General features: G+C 38.2%; 2 protein-coding genes across 4 annotated transcripts in view; one reads left to right on the top strand and one right to left on the bottom strand.

The window, feature by feature from the left end:
- LOC123029030 (T-cell receptor-associated transmembrane adapter 1) overlaps positions 1-17,222 on the top strand; it is a 94,783-nt gene that overhangs the window by 988 nt on the left and 76,573 nt on the right. The gene's annotated exons all lie outside the window — the stretch shown is intronic.
- Positions 3,085-10,735, bottom strand: LOC123029032 (SH2 domain-containing protein 1B-like). 2 transcript variants are annotated; one of them, XM_044441493.1, is made up of 4 exons: positions 10,421-10,735; positions 9,045-9,108; positions 8,425-8,615; positions 3,085-4,976 (listed from the first exon to the last, which is right to left on the bottom strand). In XM_044441493.1, exons 1-4 carry the CDS (start codon positions 10,552-10,554, stop codon positions 4,970-4,972), a joined length of 396 nt encoding a protein of 131 aa, XP_044297428.1. In that variant the 5' UTR covers positions 10,555-10,735; the 3' UTR covers positions 3,085-4,969. The 2 variants fall into 2 exon arrangements, with proteins under 2 accessions (XP_044297428.1, XP_044297427.1); XM_044441492.1 differs by having other exon boundaries at positions 8,441-8,615.

Genomic DNA, 17,222 nt, shown 5'->3' with positions numbered 1-17,222 from the left:
GTTGTACTTGCACAAAGATGTGATACGCTTAATGATTCCTTTTGTTTTCTTGGGCCCACACATACTGCCCCCTATGCCTATTTAGGGGACTATTTCATGCATCTGAGGAGGTGTGCTCTAGTTTAGGAAGAGGATGCCTACTTATAAGTAAGTTCTATTAAACAATAGAACAGACATTCCCAACCTGGGGTCCTCCAGATATTTCACCATGTGTTCATGAGCTGAGTCCAAATTTTAGTCTTTGTAATTTTAGAAGGGTGAACAGTATTTGCAGCAGAGGCAGCTTGTGCCTGGCCAAAACAGCACTGAACTGAATGTTCCAGCATGAATAAAGTATTTTCTGTCTAAATAGAATGTGCATTTATTATGATTCCTCCTGCCACCTGAAGATAGTTCTAGCCCCTGCTTTGTGTTTCCGGTGAAAACAACGTTCTAAAGTCATGGGAAACAAAGTGTGAGACAAACTGCAAAATGCCATACCCTGAAAATGATAACATGGGATATTTAGAGATGTCAAGGAACGTACAAAGCAGTTTTTATCTTTCCTAATAATGAAGATGGATTAGATCACAGCTCAGTTTCTAGGTAGAATTGGATGAAATGTTTTTCTAATAATGTAGTCTTTTCTGCTCACTTTTACCACTGATCTTACATTCTCAACCAGTTGTCATGTGCTGAAATTATTCCTGAAATTGTTGTATGGAACTTTGTTCTGCTTTTATTTTTTTTCCTCTCAGCATTGAATTTTAAATACGTTATTGTGTTAACTAGCCGTACTAAAACCCTCTTAAACAGCCCCATAATTCTAGATGATGGGTAGCTTCTCTGGATTCTCATCTGGATACTTGTCATCTCCTTAGTGCCTTCTTTCACCAGTTTAGCTTCCTGGACCCAGGCCCAGTGTTTTAAAACTTGTCCTTTAATATATAGATTGCTCCAGTTAATCCACTTTCAGTGCCTCCTTGTATTATTGCATTCTGGTTCAGAAGGTGCAAAGCTGGTAAATTTGCATTCAAATATGAACCAAATAATTGTTTTAAAAAATCTTTGCCTGGTGTGCAAGAAAGAGATGAATGTAAAGAGAATCGTTAGCAGCTGCTATTTCCTGTGTGCACACATATCTTATTGAAGGGATATAATCACACCAATAACCAAGTGTTAAATCCTGTCAGATCTAGGTGCTAATAGATTTTCTGTCAGCTTCTAACATCCTTTAGCCTGTACAGTGTTTGGGTAAGTTGAAAAAGGTGCTTTAATACTATAAAATTGAAGTATCCTTATATCATGTTGTGTATTTCTCTACCACTATTGACCAGTTTTGTGACATGGAGGTTATCTTAACAGTATTATCATACAAACAAAAATACATTTTAGAGCATATTGTAGAGGCAGAAAAAGAAAACTCAGTTGGGGCTGAATTTTGGGTAATAAATGGCAAAGAAGTCCACCAGAAATGCAGGCTCCAAGTACAGTGAAGAAAAGAAATATGATTGCCCCTGCAAATACTTGAAGGATGTCATATAATAAATGAGTCAAATTTATTTTGTCTGGAAAAAATACAGTACAAATTTGTATTGCTCTAGAGGATAGACTGATGCATTAAAGTTACAAGAACAGAAATTTAGACAAAATACTTTATTGCACAGTGGCTTAAAAATTGATAGGTGCTTATGGATGCAAGTACAGTGGTACCTTGGCTCATGAACTTAATCTGTTCCAGGACTCTGGTCATGACCCAAATTGGTCATGAGCCAAGTTAAATTTCCCCATAATGTCCAATGTAAATAAGGTTAATCCATTCTGTAACTATTAATCAGAAAAATGTGAAGAAGCAAAGTGACAAAGAACAACAAAGATCGCGGCCATCTCCCCACCACCACCCTAAGCACAAGTGCGGCCATCTCCCCGCCCCCCGAGCACGTCTGTGATTACACCTATCATCCCTGCACATGCCTGTCATACTGGTGCACCGGGGCGGGGGGAAGAGACGGGTGTGAACATGGGCGTGGTATGGGGGAGAGATGGGCACGAATGCGGGGCGCGCTCGGGGGGGAGATGGGTGCGATCGTGCTGAGGGGGAGATGGCTGTGCAGGAAAGACAGGCGCAATCACAGGCGTGCTACAGGAAAGATGGGCGTGATTTTGGCCTTCTTTCCACCCCCACCCCCAGCATGATTATGGCCATCTCCCCACTCTTGGGGGGTTAGGGAAATGGCCGCGATTGTGGTCACCACTCAATGCAGAGTTCACAACCTGAGTCAAAATTTTAATGAAAATTTTGTTCTCGACCTTATTTGGTTGTGAACTGAGGTGTTCGTGAGCCAAGGTACCATTGTACATGTTGCCTGCAGTGCACCCATCCTATTCCACTTTAGTGTGCAATCCATGATGGGCATTTTATTTATTTATTTTTCGATTTATATCCTGCCTTTTTCTACAAAGGGCTCAAGGCAGCTTACATCTCCTCCTCCATCTTATCCCCACAACAACAACAACCCTGTGAGGTAGGCTGGGCTAAGAGTCTGTGACTGGCCCAAAGTCACCCAGTTGGCTCCATGGCTGAGCAGGGACTAGAACCCAGATCGCCTGAGTCCCAGTCCCACGCTCTTAACCACTATACCACACTGGCATCTTCATAGGTTGATGTAATGGGCAGTTTTTAAGGGCCTAAATCAGCTATTAACCCATGATTTGTTTCTAGTTTACCCACAGGGTTGTTTAGTCCCTAAAAAATGCAACCAAATGGGTTCACACATCACACTGCACAAGCTATGCTGCCAGTCATGGATTGTGCACAAAAGTGTAAGAGGTAGATGCTACCCTAAAGCCTCACAGTCTTGCCATCTGGTTTTATCAGGGCAGCATTCCTGCCACTTAATAGTCTTTATGAAGTTACTTTTATAAAATAGAAAAAGTGGTGATTCTTAGCATATGCAAGCTTTGGCATCCCAGTTCTTTTTCTGTCACTGGAGAATTTCTGCAGAATCAGTCTAATGTTACTTCTGTAAAGGAAAAACAATGTCAAGATATTCTGACAAGTTGAAAATCACCAAATCGCCATAAACAGGAAAGTTGCATGCATAATTCCAGCTGTATTTCATTTATTTATTTTAGAACTTGTTAAAAGCTGTCCGAGTGTTTAGGTGGCTTACAACAAATATAAAATTGCAATTTAAAAAAATTGAGAGACAGATCACCAACAGCATAGAAGAACAACAAAAAAGCAATCAACAAAAATCAAATCGGCATAAAACTAATTAGCAGAGTCAAAATAAAAAGTTCAGATTAAAAAACATGGAAAAATAAAAGGGTATTTTCCTGATGTTGACATGGCATCGAAGTAGATGGCAGGTGAGTTATCTTGGATTATGTGAGTCCATGTATTTTGTTTGTGTGTGCATGAATGCTCATGCAACAGAACTAAGTCACATCATAAGCTTTTAAAACTAAACTTTGTTAAACAAGCTTCATGTCAGTTGAAATAGGAGGCCCGCAGGCTGAACAATTTAAGAAAAAGACATTGTTTAATTAGGATCACAATGCACAGTACTGTTAGGCACAAAAAATGGATTTGGACATCTGTGAAGCTTATGCAGTGAGATTCTTAACTGTAGTCCTTTCATGTATTAAAACATCTTGTGGTTTTATTTCTATTTTTTAAAAGTTTTGGATAACTGCATCTAAGTCAATCATAATTCACAAATTAGAATCTAGCCCAAATAACATTTACTGTTTAGAGTATATGTAAACTTACTGTTTTGTTATTTTTCTGGAATAATGCCCATGCATTATTATTATTATTTAGTATTGGTAGTGTGGTAACTTTTCTAAGGGAGAAGAAGCAAAACCTCGCTGTAGAATGAAAAGACTGCTTTGCTTGGGCACTTGAATGTTGTTTTTCTCTAAAGTCAAGTCAATGAACTAGCAAAACTGACTAGACTAGATTGTAAGCTGCGCCTTGTCTACTTATGTTTGCCGCCAAAGGCAACTTTGCATTAAGCTCTTGTGTCAAAACAGTTGCTTTTTTCATGCAGTAAAGTTCAGGGATGGTAGTGCATGAAAATATAAGCCATTAAAAACAGTTCCTGGAATACATAATTAATCCAGGGCAGGAAGAATTATAAAATATCTACTTGGAATCACACTAATGCGTTTATTGCTATATTACTGGTTCTACTTATGAAGGTTAGTTTCAGTATTTCCAGTCCACACTGAAGTCCAGTGGAATTCAGGCAGGCCTCTGTCTTAACCCATGAAGATGTGTAAATAAAGTCTACATTCTACTGACAGATCCGAAAGACTAGTTTGCACAAAGTTTTCCAGTTTAAAGTTCATGTAACTTGAAGAAATTTCTTCTGCATTATGGCTTATGTTAAAATCATTTCTATGGGAATTAAGTATGCTTAACATTTCATACTCTTCACTTTCCTGGTCCCAGTGGTAGTTGCACAAATGTTGTATTTTTTAAAAATGTCCATTTTTACTCGGTTGCAAAAATGATATGGCTAAAGAAATGTCACCATTGATGAGGCTAGGTGCCAGCAAGTGCTAATAAATTAATTCTGTTAAATACTGGAACTGTAACAGAGTGTGTGTCACCTTAAAGGTTAACACATTTATTGTGGTATTAGTTTTTCTGTACCAGAACCCACTTCAGGTACTGAAATGGCAACTTAAGTGGATATATATACCTGGAGTACCAAAAGATAAGAGAATTGATTGCTTTTAAAAGGTGAGGTGAAAGAAGCAAGCGGTAGCAGTAGTCACATTACTGTGTCCAAGTACTATCAAGAGCAGAAACTAATAGAGAATCCAATGAATAGAATATCCAATCAGCATGGGTGTTATCCACTGAAAAGGCTAATTCTTAAAATACTAATTCTCTTGGAGCAAACTGAGACAAAGCAAGACCTGAGAAACAATCTCGCAGTCAAATCAGTCAGGCAAAGCTTCAACGTAATCGGAGTCTTCAGTTTCTGTGGAAGAAAGGTAAATCTGATTTAGTGGAGCAAGAATATTTCCATGCAAAGCTTTTATTGTCATTCTACCTCATTCATAGAATTTTATGGATGAGGCGTCCAGATAATATTTAACATTCATAGACCTCTTGTGCTTTTCCTCCTTTCATCTTTAAGTGTGGAAAACCCATTAAATAAGGGAAGATAGAATAGTTAAATCATACAGCACACTATTATATATTTATTGTATTTATATCCTACTCTTTCCTTGCAAGGAACTAAGGCAGCTTACATAATCCTCCTCCCCTCAATCTTATTTTCACAGCAAGAAACTTGTGAAGTAGATTGGGCTGAGAGTATGTGACTGGCCCAAAGTCACCCAGTGAGCTCCACAGCTGAGTGGGGACTAGAACTCTGAACTCCTGAGTCCCAGTCCAGGACTCTTACCCACTACAACTCACTGGGGGTTGCAGGGCTTAGAATGTCTTTTGAATTTGTACTACATCCTGGTGGTTTATAAGCCAGGCTGGAATAACATATTTCAATTCGTCATAACTTGGGCCGCCGCCCAATGTGGAGTCCTCGACCTGAATCAAAATTTTTATGAAATTTTTGTTGGTGAGGCGTTTGTGAGCCGAGGTACCACTGTATATACTGTGTACAGTGAAGATTTTGTGGATTGATTTTTCCTTTGTTTTTACAAGTGAGGTAAGTCAAAGAAGAGATATAAGTAGGTATGGATTTTGTTGCTGGCGGGATTAAAATAGAGGAGAGATCTGCCATGGAGAAGCACTGTGTGGAATGCTTATTTCTTCCACCTCCAGCCTTTACGCCTGCAGTTTTCTCCTTGATGCTGTTTTATGTCATTGAGGGTTTTGGGCACCAGATGTCAGCATAGTATGTAGTTCCAGCTAAAATCTGCCTAAACCTTTTCTTATTTAAGAGAGGTACCAAATAAGTATTTCCTCTCCACTGATACTTGACCTGTGTTTGGAAGCCCTGTTGTGTGCTATTGGGAAACCCAAGATCCATGTTACTGTGCACAGTGTTTTAGTATATATGCTTAATTCTGAACTTCTAGCCATTTTAGAACTCACTAATCTGTTCCAGCTTTGATGCAGAGGATTAATAATTTTGGATATTTATCTGCTATTCTGTAATAGGTCAAAGTCTAAATTGATGTTGGTTAGAGAGATTATATCCCATAGAATGTTAACTAATTGGCAATTTAGATTTTATGCCAAAATGTTTGTCCTTAGAGATATCACAATTATCTTTAACCTGGGTAGTTGATAAATGAGATCTCATGGGACATTCATAGGCATTGTTAAAGCTAAATTTAAGAGGTAGATTAAAAATACTTAAAATGAATGTAATACTTTGAATTATTTATGATTTCCATGGTATGGATTTATTTACATTTGGCAACTATTTTCAGATGCTTAATGTTTTGTTTTGTAAAATTTTATGGGTTTCCATCTGTCCCCAGATATGCTTGAAAATGATGCCTCTTTTGATGAAAAAGGCTGGATTTGGCCTTCCTGTGTTTCTTATATCAGACTTATCTGTTCACTTGTACTAGAGTTTGGTCTTTTCCACTTAGACTAGATTCTTTCCCCTAGTCAGTCCTGGAATCTTGATGTTTGGATCCTCTTCCCAAATTGATTGCATTGGTCTTTTACACCAAAACAGGTAATATGCTTCCCACAGTCAAAACAGTCAGAGTGGTATGGGGCATATTTTCTTGTCAATTGAAGTTTGACGTTTTCTCTGGGGAAATCTGGACTTAAGCACTGGCAAGAAAACAGTTGTTGGTGGGACTTAGGTTCATTTCCCATACAAGGGATTTAAGCAAGAATTGAATAATGAATTAGATCTTCCTGTTTTCTTAATCAGCGGAATGGTTTGTTGTCATCTATTTTATAGGTGGTAATGGATTTTAGATTGTGTTTAATTTAGCAAAAATGGATATCTCAAGTATACTGGATACCACAATATCTTTCTGCTTACTTAAATCAGCAGACTGTTAGAATGCATCTCTTATTTGTATGAATGGGCATTCCCCAATGGCTGCTTACTTTTGGGAGGAGGTGGTAATTCAGAAAGAAATTGTGATGGAAAGTTCTTTACTATTCAGTGATTCAAATGTCCTTCTTAATACCCTACCTGTTTCTCAAAATTCTATGCAAGGCAAAAAGGCTAATACTACAACATTGGAGGGATAACTGGCCATTTGTGATAACAGTAGGTAGATGATTTAATCAAACTCTCTATTTCTGAATGTTTGGTCTCTAAGCATAATTTATAAATAGATATAATTCATGATTTGTATGGATATTTGTACTGCCTTTGTTAAAATTTATGCCTAATTATCTTTAACAGCTAATTACATCTTTAACATGTCCTGTTAAAACATCTTTAACATGTCCTGCTACATAAACAGGGATGTATAGCATATGTATTTATTGTTATGGATTTGTTTAAATATTCTGTAAGAAAATTATATTACATTATCTTCCTCCCCCCTCTGTTTCACTGAGTTAATTAAGTTTTGTTGTGTAACACAATAAAAAAATAAATAGGAAAACTATCTTTGCTCCTTTGCAATCCATATACTGATACTTTCTTGCCAGTCTTCCAGAGTCAATATTATGTCTACTTTGCTGTTCCATATCAACAGCTCCATTTTTGAAGGAAAACAAATAAAATCTATTTTTGTAAGAAAAAAGGATGATTGGTTATAATCACTCAATTAACAGCATTCACTTGCTTGCTACTAATAATTCTATTTCTAGCAATATAAGCCTGTTGATGCCAGAGCTGAACCTAGCAATACAAAGGAAGTGCTTGATCACTGAGCAATGGTCCTATACATTCCCACTGCTTCTCCAATTACTACATTCAGCTTTATTTTGCAATGAAGCTATTCTGAACATTAGATCTGATACCTAAGTTTGATCTTACGCGTACCTGTTTAAGGTCCATATTCAGATCCTGGCTAGCCAGAAGACCCAAAAATGGGACTGAGCTATCTTTTCAGTCTTACTTATTAGAGGTGCTTCTCAAATTATGCTGTTATAATACACCAGTTTCCTCCAAGCTCATTAGAGGTCAACAATTCCACAAGTCTAACCTAATGTTTAGAATAAGGAAATAATTGCACTGGCTGAACCTCCAAGGGTTGCAAGAGCAACCTCAGAAAAGGAGTAAAGAAGCCATTCTAAGGAAGGAGAGGAGGGCACAGCAGCTTTCCACCCACTGTGAAGTGACACTGAATTTAAGACCAAATATTTGGATCATCTAGTTGCATTGCATAGTGGAAGAAGTATGGAAGCAGCCTTTGCCTCTGTGTTTTCTTCTCCCCTGCATAGGATGCATGTATGTTTGGAGGCTTATGGGCATCCTTATTGGATTTGTAATTGTACCCTCAGATGTACAGGATCAATTTATAGTATTCATCATATACCTTGTGTATCTCTTACCAGTGTTCATATAGTTTTGATCTTCAGATACATAGGGATTGTGAAATTCTTGGTGGTGTGTAGGTCTGTTCACAGGATAGCGCAGATTGATTACTAGCCCTTGATTTGGTTTTCTATAGGTAGTAATTATATCCTTTAAAGTTTTGAAGTCTTGTTTTAACATACTTTCAGAAGCCTGCAAAATAAGTAGATTGTGGCTAAATTTACAATAAAATATAAAATGAGATGTTTCCTACACAAAAACTTTAGGTAGGTAAGATGATGTTCAGAGAAAATTATAACTAGCATGGCATTTCGAAAAAGCAGCTCTCACAATATTTAAAGAACACCCATTAAAAAACCTGACTCTTGGTTTCTCCCTAGTCAGAATCCAGGCTGTAAGAGTGGGGTGACCCCAATATATAGAATGAATGGATGCTGAAAAATAATGTTATCCAAGCACATTCCTACTTTAGAATGGTTACATTAGTGGTGTTATGCATGGTAGCATGGAATATTCGTTTAAATGTTTTTTCCCCCTGTGTATTTTAGGTAGTGGTACAAGGAATACACTAGCAGTAGCAGGTTTATTAGATTACCTTAACAGACACAGACATTTTCTTACCTGAATCATAAAATGTCCATTATGTTTTCTGAAGATTCGGTAAGTATAGATCCTCTGTTCATAGCTGTTTTGGAGAATAGGAAACATTAATGGATGGAGTATCTATTGGTGAGATGGCTGGGACACTCAATTTTGAAGAATCATACAAATATTGGTTTGTGGGATAGGGCATAAAAACCCATCCAGTTCTTACAGAGAGAAAAAGCTGTGTGGTCTACCAGGTACATGGTTGTAGTCTGTTTGCACATTATGCTTGAAATGACCTGTAATTGCTGCTGGCAAGTTCTCAGTTACCGCTAAAGAAAAGGATCTCACCAGGATCTAACCTGCTATATTTACTTACTAGAAAAGTACATGTGCACCATCTTCTGATGGTAGCTGGATTGGTAACAGTCACCTGTTGCCATCCGATGATTTAGAAAAAGAGTTCTAAATCAGTATGCAAAGAAACATCTTTGATGCATATTAGTAATGTCTTAATTGCATTTTTCTGTTGATTAGGCTATATATTTAGTGTTAGAAAAACAAGTACTCTGTTTCTACAACATGAAAAAAATCTGACAAATTAGAACAACCACTTCTGTGAAAAGCCTAAATTCAGTACAGATAAATTTCCAATTTTATTTGCATGTATGAACTCCTGTATATTGATGAAAAACCATGAGTGATTGAGATCAATCAACTGGCTACAGTTGCTATAATCCAAATATGTATAAGAAGTGTCTTCAGTGTATAGCTTGTCCTTTCGGATTTGTTCCTCCATGTCTGAAAGGGTACAGCTCCTCTCCCACATGTGCATAAGAGAAGAGCTGATGGAGGTAGATGCACATCATATGGGTGAAGTATTAATCTAGCAAAAACCCAACTAGACAACATGTCGCTTAAGATTTTTTATTAAATCTTGTGGGTAGAGAGCACTTAACTTCCATTTTCTATGGAGCTATAGGAAGCTATTTACCAAGGCTTGGAAATATGGGTATTGTACCTTGGAGAATTTTCAATGTATTCATACCAAAATTGCACTTTTAATAAAAATATAGTCTTACATATTTATTCATGTAATATTCAACTCACCTTTCAATCTTGACCTGTTTCAAAATGCATTTTTAACAAAAACAGAATCAATTTTATACAGGCACATTAACACCTGGGATGATATATGTATATAACTGGAAGAACTTTTTTCAGGTCCCCTCTGCATGTTTTTAAAATACTAAATAAAAGATTGGGCTCTATCTATAGAAAATCATACTTACGTGCCATTAAGATTAATGCTGTATTCTGTTAGGCATCTTTAACTTAGGGACAACTAAATTTCGCTGAACTTGAACTTTTTTTTTCAGAAAAGGAGCTTCTGTAAGAAAAGGAATACTTACAAAACACAAAGGCACAGTACTCCTGGTATGCTCTCGCTGTTTCGAATTAAAAAGCTTCCATTTTTTCCATTTTTGCTCAGTATTTCTTCACAATGTTCTTTAGTTATATTGCCATGGAAACACTGAATTTCCATTTACCTTTAAAGATGGTTTCCAGATTAATTTTGAATTTTCAGATGAAAATTCTTAAGATTTTGGTTGATCTGTTCTCTGTTGAACTGAAACTCTTGAGCAATAGGTACTGAAAGTTACACTGTTCTTTGGAGGCTGTTCAACCGTTGTGTTGCTACACAGCATGAGTGTTTTTCCCCTATGCAAAAGCTAGGAAGACAACACAGGAAATTGAAAAATGGAATAGTCGTCACGTAACCACATAAAGCAAACGCTTAAGGTTTTTTTTTGAACAAGGGTTTTTTTAAAGCTGTTGGGGTGGAGGCATGAAGGTTAACCTAATTAATTTAGTATAATTCATTTATTGCACTAATCCCCCCCCCCCGAATATAGACAGATGTTTTGCACTAAGAAATGGTTGGTTCTGAAAATGAAGGGATATAAGCAGTGCAGTCTCTCCCAAAAGATCTGTATTGGAACTGTCCAACTGGAGTGATCCACTTAGCCAGACCATACTAAGATACCCAGATCTAAAAACATAAAATCTGTGTTTTGCAATAAGTTTTGCTAAAGCTAAAAGCTAGATCATCTGGATGCTGAAATTGCAGGTTAGATTATGTGCTGAAGTCATCTCAAAGCTGAGCACCTCACCTCCACTTAGTAAATCTTTTGACTAGTAAACTGCCCAGGTGCCTAAAAATTAATATTCTAGAAGCCATCTTAGTACCGGCAATGAATGTTTATGGGACGTTGAACAGACAAAACCAAGATTCTTCTGGAATCTCTGTCCAGGTCAGAAGGAGAGACTGAATGAAACATACCGTACTCGGAAAGTAAGTTCAGAGACTTCTTTTTTTATTTATTTTTTATTTATTTATTTATTTTAAACTTTTGTATACCATCCACCATTCATTCATTCATTCATTCATTCATTCAGAGTTTTATTTGTTTACCATGTGGTCTTGGGACGGTCTTACAATAAAACAAAGTGGAACATGGCATTTGTGCTAAACACAAGTTTCGCACAAAGTAGAGTTGTTGAAGGCATTAAAGGAAATTGTACCAAGGCATTTTTTCCAGTACAAATGCTAGAATATAGGTTTTCCCAAAAGAGAGAAAAAGACTAGGCACATGCACCATTCAGACTGCTGGTTGTCAAGGAACCAGGTAGCTTAATGTAGGGCTATGCTAGCTAGACTATATTTTCTGCTTATTTGCCACTTTCCACTGGAACGTCAACTTAAAATAACTTACTGCTTATGCTTGAAATAGACTTCCCTTTTCCCGATCTATCCCTTTTTGTCTGGATCCTTAATAAATCTTTTACTTTGTGTTCAGCAAAAAGTCACAAGTAAGAGACTGTTAGGAAAGGAATCCAAGATGTAGTCCCTCTCTCCAAGATGCACACCTTAATGTGGTGAGTGGTTTTGAGAGTCAGAGGAGCTGAGAGCGATGCAACAAGGAGGGCAAACTCTCTCACTAGGTGGACCTCCTAGCAGGGTCACAAAAATGGAATTGGACAAAGCAAAGACACCAGGCTAAGGTGCGTCAGTAGGAACACTTACATCAACAGAAGATAATATATATTTCTAGTGGTGATGAGGGCAGAGAAATGTCTGTAGGGCAGCTGTTGGACTGTAGCAGAAGCTGAAGGCAACATTGGTGGAGGGTCTTTCACAGGCAATGGCACTGACACTCAAGCTAACTCTGGTTAGTACTGTGCAGATGAAGACAATGGTAAACCATTTCTGAATCTTCTTACCTTGTAAACCCTAAGATGAAATAAAAGGAAACAAGAGATAAGTGCCAGAAGATTAGACTCCCAGGTTAAAAAGCACTCAACAAGCTACCAGGGAAGAACAAAGCACAAGTACGAGTAGTGCCGCCATTAATGATGCACCTAGAACAAAACCAAGGGGAAGTCTAGCAGCTGGCATTCACCGTGATTAGAGGGAAAGGTTTTGTATTGTATTGTATTGTATTTGGGTATTTTTATCCTGTCCAATTACGACACGTCTCTGGATGGCTTACAAAAGCTCAGTGCTGTACAGCGTATGTCATTGGAACATGGAACATGAGAAGTATGAATCAAGCTGAACTGAAAATTGTAACTTGGGCAGTGAAATGGCTAAGTATTGCAATAAGTTTGTGTGAACAAACTAAAATAGATCAGAATGGGACATTTACAATCAGACAAACACAAAGTGTTTTACTCTGAAAATGCCAAATTCAGATGTAAGCATTGGAGCGGTTGTAATACTAAGGAAAGTTGTAGCATAGGCAGTAAGGGGCTATAATACAAAATATGGACAAGTACTATTACTCAGAGTTTGTGGGAAAGCTATCAACATGACTGTTATTCACTATGCTCCAACAGCAGATGCTGAAGAGAAATGTTTAAAAAATGCAGATGTTCAAGAGGAAACGGATGATACAACAAAACAAGACATTAAGCTGATCCCTTCTTTCTTTCCTTCTGGTTACTGAACTTAAGACAATCCTTTGATTGTAATTCTTTTGTTAAAACTTAACAGATTATAGAATAGTATGAACTCTAAATAGCCTTCTGCCAAAGTTGAGAGGGAAGCAACTCCCCATGTAAAGAGTTCAATCTAAACTGAAAACTCCCCTTCTGTCCCTTGCTTTCAATAAAGTTTCTCTACCTCAGGGTACCTCTTGTTGCTTGAGGGCAAGCAATCAAGAATGGTGAATCCCCTCCAACTGATCTGCTCATTTCTCTGCTTTGCTTCTTTACTGAGGCAAGGACTAGGTCTTGCACCTGCTCTCCTTCCCATCATGAAAACCCTACTGCCCCTTCTGCTGATTCTCACACCCTGCCTTAGAAACTTCATGCAGTAACCTTGAAACTTCAAAGTCCTCTTGTTCTTTCACCTCCTCCTCAGAATCAGACAAATCTATTTGAACAATCTACAGTAAGCGAGAGGTGGCCCCACTCTCTACAGACATGCTCATAATGCTAGATGACGAACACAAAAGTAGGCAACAAAGTGGAATCAAATCTTGTAGGAAAAATTGGCCTGGGGTAAAAAAAAAATTTGTGAGACAATGACTCATAGATTTTATGACGTCAGCAATCTATTGCAAATACATGCTTCACGCAACTAACCAAGCAGCTGTATACATGGACACCACCAGATAGCCTATGCAGAAATCATATAGATATAAATGGAAGCAGAAGATAGAGAAGCTGTATTCTCACTGCCAAAACAAGAACAGGAGCAGATTGGACCATGATGTCTTAATATCAAAAACCAGAGTAAAACTGAAAAAGATCATTAACAGAAACATAGTGCCTAAATACAACTTACATAAGTTTACATAACATAAAGAACAGATCTGAATTAATGTGATGGTCTGTGAACTAGAAGAACTGTGGATGGAAATCAGAGATACAATCTAGGAAGAATGCCAAAAGAAAACGCCTATAGCCGAAAGAAAGAAAAGGCCTAGATGGATGACAGAAAAAACACACTTGATAAAGATAGGGGAGAAGCATAAGCAAAAGATGAGAGAAATAAGGTCAGAATCCTGAATGCAACTTTTTAGTAATCATCACACAGGAACAAGAACTATTACAATGGCCAGTGCCATAAGACAAGTTTTCATCTTTCGACCATTCAAAAGCCACATACTGTTTTCCTTGCAAAAACATTATTTAATGACAAGACTGAGGCTGTCATGTTTTGAGAAGGCTAGGGAAAGCTGAAAGTAGAAAAAGAAAGGGCACACCATGTATAAGTTGGATTGAATCCATAAAGGAAGCCACAGCCTTGCATTTACAAGAGCTGAGCAGGACTTTCATGGACAGGGCTTCCATTCATTGGGTTGCCATACACTGAAGAAAATTTGACAGCACATGCCATCAATTGTAATGGCCATATACAAACTAAGATACAACCCCTCATTGCTGGAATAATTTTTCTGTAAGGAAAAGTTACAGTGTTGGGACTATTTTTAGCTTAGAAAAAAAGTGTCAAGTAATGGGAGACATGACAAGTTATAAAAATTTGGTAGAACCCTAGATCATCCAATAAAGCTGAATAATGTAAAATTCAGGACTGATAAAGGGAAATACTTCTCGAGGTATGTAATCAAAGTATTGAATTCAGGATGCCAGGATGCATCTATGGGCACTTAGATGGCTTTTAATGGGAATCAGACAAAGGTATAGAGGATAAGACTGTATTAGTAGCTATATATTGCTCTAAAATCAGAAACTGTATGCCTTTGAATATCAGTACCTTGGGAAGGTGTAATTGTGCTCATGTAGGCACATGGACACAAGTAGGCCTCTGGTTGGCCATTGTGTGAACATAATGCTGGACTTGTTATGGCTTTAGTACAATGCAGCATACCTCTTCTTCTTTATTTATTTCCATTTCTATTTCTATGCCATCCCATAATCTGATGGTTCTCTGGGCAACTTACAAGTGATAAAACAGTATTAAAAAGACATTGAATACAATAAAACAATAAGAAGATAAAATAGATAAAGCAATAAAATAATAGGTAACATCTCCTAATAAAATATACCCACACACAAAATACAACCAATAAATTAACCAAAATTAAAATAAATAATCCAGAATAAGATATAAAAGAATTAAATGAACCAAAAATTTGTTTAAATAAAAAAGTGTTCACCTGGTGCCTTAGAGTTTGGCACCATCCATATATCCCTGGGGAGTGAATTCCAGAGTCTAGGTGCAACTGCTGAGAGTGCCCTTCTCCTAGTCCTTTCCCCTTTGATCTCCTCCAAGGGCATTCAGAGGAGGACTTCTGAAGAGAATCTAAGTGGATGGGTAGGAATATATGGAGAAAGGCACTTCCTCAGGTTCCCTGGTTCCAAGCTGTTTAGGGCTTTATATGTCAAAGGCAACACTTTGAATTGGGCCCGGACTGGAACAGGGAGCCAATGCAGCTTACAGATGACCAGCGTAATATGTTCCTGCCACCCAGTCCTCGTAAACATCCATGTCATCCTATTCTGTATTAGTTGTAATGTCCAGACAATTTTCAAAGGTAGCCCCACGTAGAGTGCATTGCAGTAATTCAGGTGAGAGGTTACCAGTGCATGCGTCACTGTGGCAAGGCTCCACTAAGTAGGAACATAGCTGAGAAATCAAATGAAGCTGACAGAAGGCACTCCTGGCCACCGAGTCTACCTGAGAAACCAGGGAGAGCACAGGGTCCAGGAGCACCCCTAAGCTACAAATCCAGTCTAGGGTAGGTGGAAAATTACCTAGTTGGAGTGCGAGAGCGCCCACCAACAGGTCCTCTGGATTATTGGCTCTTATTCAGCCCTTTACTGAGTTCAGACACTGGTTCAGGGCAGCTACCACCTCCCCTGGATCAGATGAAAAAGTGAGGTAGAGCTGAGCATCATCAGCAAACTGATGACACCTCAGCCCACACCTCTGGATGACCTCACCCAGAGGTTTCGTGTAGATGTTAAAAAGCATGAGGGACAAAATCAAGCCCTGTGGAACTCCATGATGCAATTCCCATGGTGCAGAGCAACAGTCCCCCAGCACCACCATCTGGAACTGGTCAGCCAGGAAGGAGCAGAAGCATCCCAAAGTAGTGCACCCTAATCCCAACCTGGCCAGCTCTCCAGAAGGGTACTGTAGTTTTTGGTATTGAAAGCTGCTGAGAGGTCCAGGAGAATCAAAAGGGTCACATTCCCCCTGTCTCCTGGCAAAGGTCATCCCACAGGGCGACCAAGGCAGTCTCCATTCCTAACCCTGTTCGAAAGCCCAATTGAAATGGGTCTAGATAACCTCTTCATATGTGCATGCTGGTCCTGCACTGGAGAGTAAAAATGATTTTTTTTATACAAAAATCCCAGCAAGTGGAACTCAACAAGAGGAACCAAACTTTAGCCCTCTGTAAGTCTGCAATATTCCAAATTAAGGAGGAGGACTACTCAAAGAACACTGCTTCTGTGTCTGTTGCAATGGGACACAATGCAAAATTTTGTTCAACTAGAGTTTCACTCCATGATCTCGGGTAAGTAATATTCTGACAGCTCCAGGTTTGTTTGTTTATTTATTTATTTAAAACTTTTATATGCCATCCCTAATGCATGGCATCTCAGGATGGCTTACAATCCTTAAAATCAAATTACAATAAAACAACCCGTATCTATAAAATAAATAAAATATTACCAGTAAAAAATTTAAATCAAAAGCGACTGTTAAAACTTAAATTGGGGACTCAGTAAAACTAGTATGTGACTGCTTCAGCTTGATTTAAGAACAGCATAAAACAGAATAATCATACATTCTTACTGTAATGCCACCTTGCACTTGCTATTGATTGAAATTTGTAGTAATTTCCCGTGTGTATACTTCTCCTGAACCTTCTTGTTGACATGAATGAGAGGGCTGTAAAACTGAGTAGGAGAGTATATTAATAGAATATGGGAACCTGTGACATTTTGTCTGAGAGAACACTGTCCCCCATAAGCCACTTCCTCTTAGTCAGTTCCTTTTCCTTTTCCTTCCTCTTCCTTTGATAAGTGGCCATTATCACTGGCCATTATGCAGATTCCCTCTTCCCAACTCAGATCTATTTATACACTCAAGAACTGCCCTACCTTATGCTAAAAGAAGAGGCTCACCTTGCCTGGTAGCAAAGGTAACATTTCCACATTCAGGTTAGCCATCTT

This window comes from Varanus komodoensis, unplaced genomic scaffold (genome assembly GCF_004798865.1).
Source record: "Varanus komodoensis strain SLA01 unplaced genomic scaffold, ASM479886v1 scaffold4, whole genome shotgun sequence".
In the NCBI taxonomy this organism is placed as follows: Eukaryota; Metazoa; Chordata; class Lepidosauria; order Squamata; family Varanidae; genus Varanus; species Varanus komodoensis.
Note: the sequence above shows the minus strand (reverse complement) of the source record. Positions and strands in the feature narration are given on the sequence as shown.

Coding starts and splice junctions, on each gene's coding strand:
- LOC123029032 (XM_044441492.1), bottom strand. CDS start 10,554: ATGGAAATTCAGTGTTTCCATGGCAATATAACTAAAGAACATTGTGAA. Junction 9,109..10,420: donor GTACTGTGCCTTTGTGTTTT/GTAAGTATTCCT, acceptor TCTCCAAAACAG/CTATGAACAGAGGATCTATA. Junction 4,977..8,440: donor TCAAAACTATATGAACACTG/GTAAGAGATACA, acceptor TTTCTTCCACAG/AAACTGAAGACTCCGATTAC.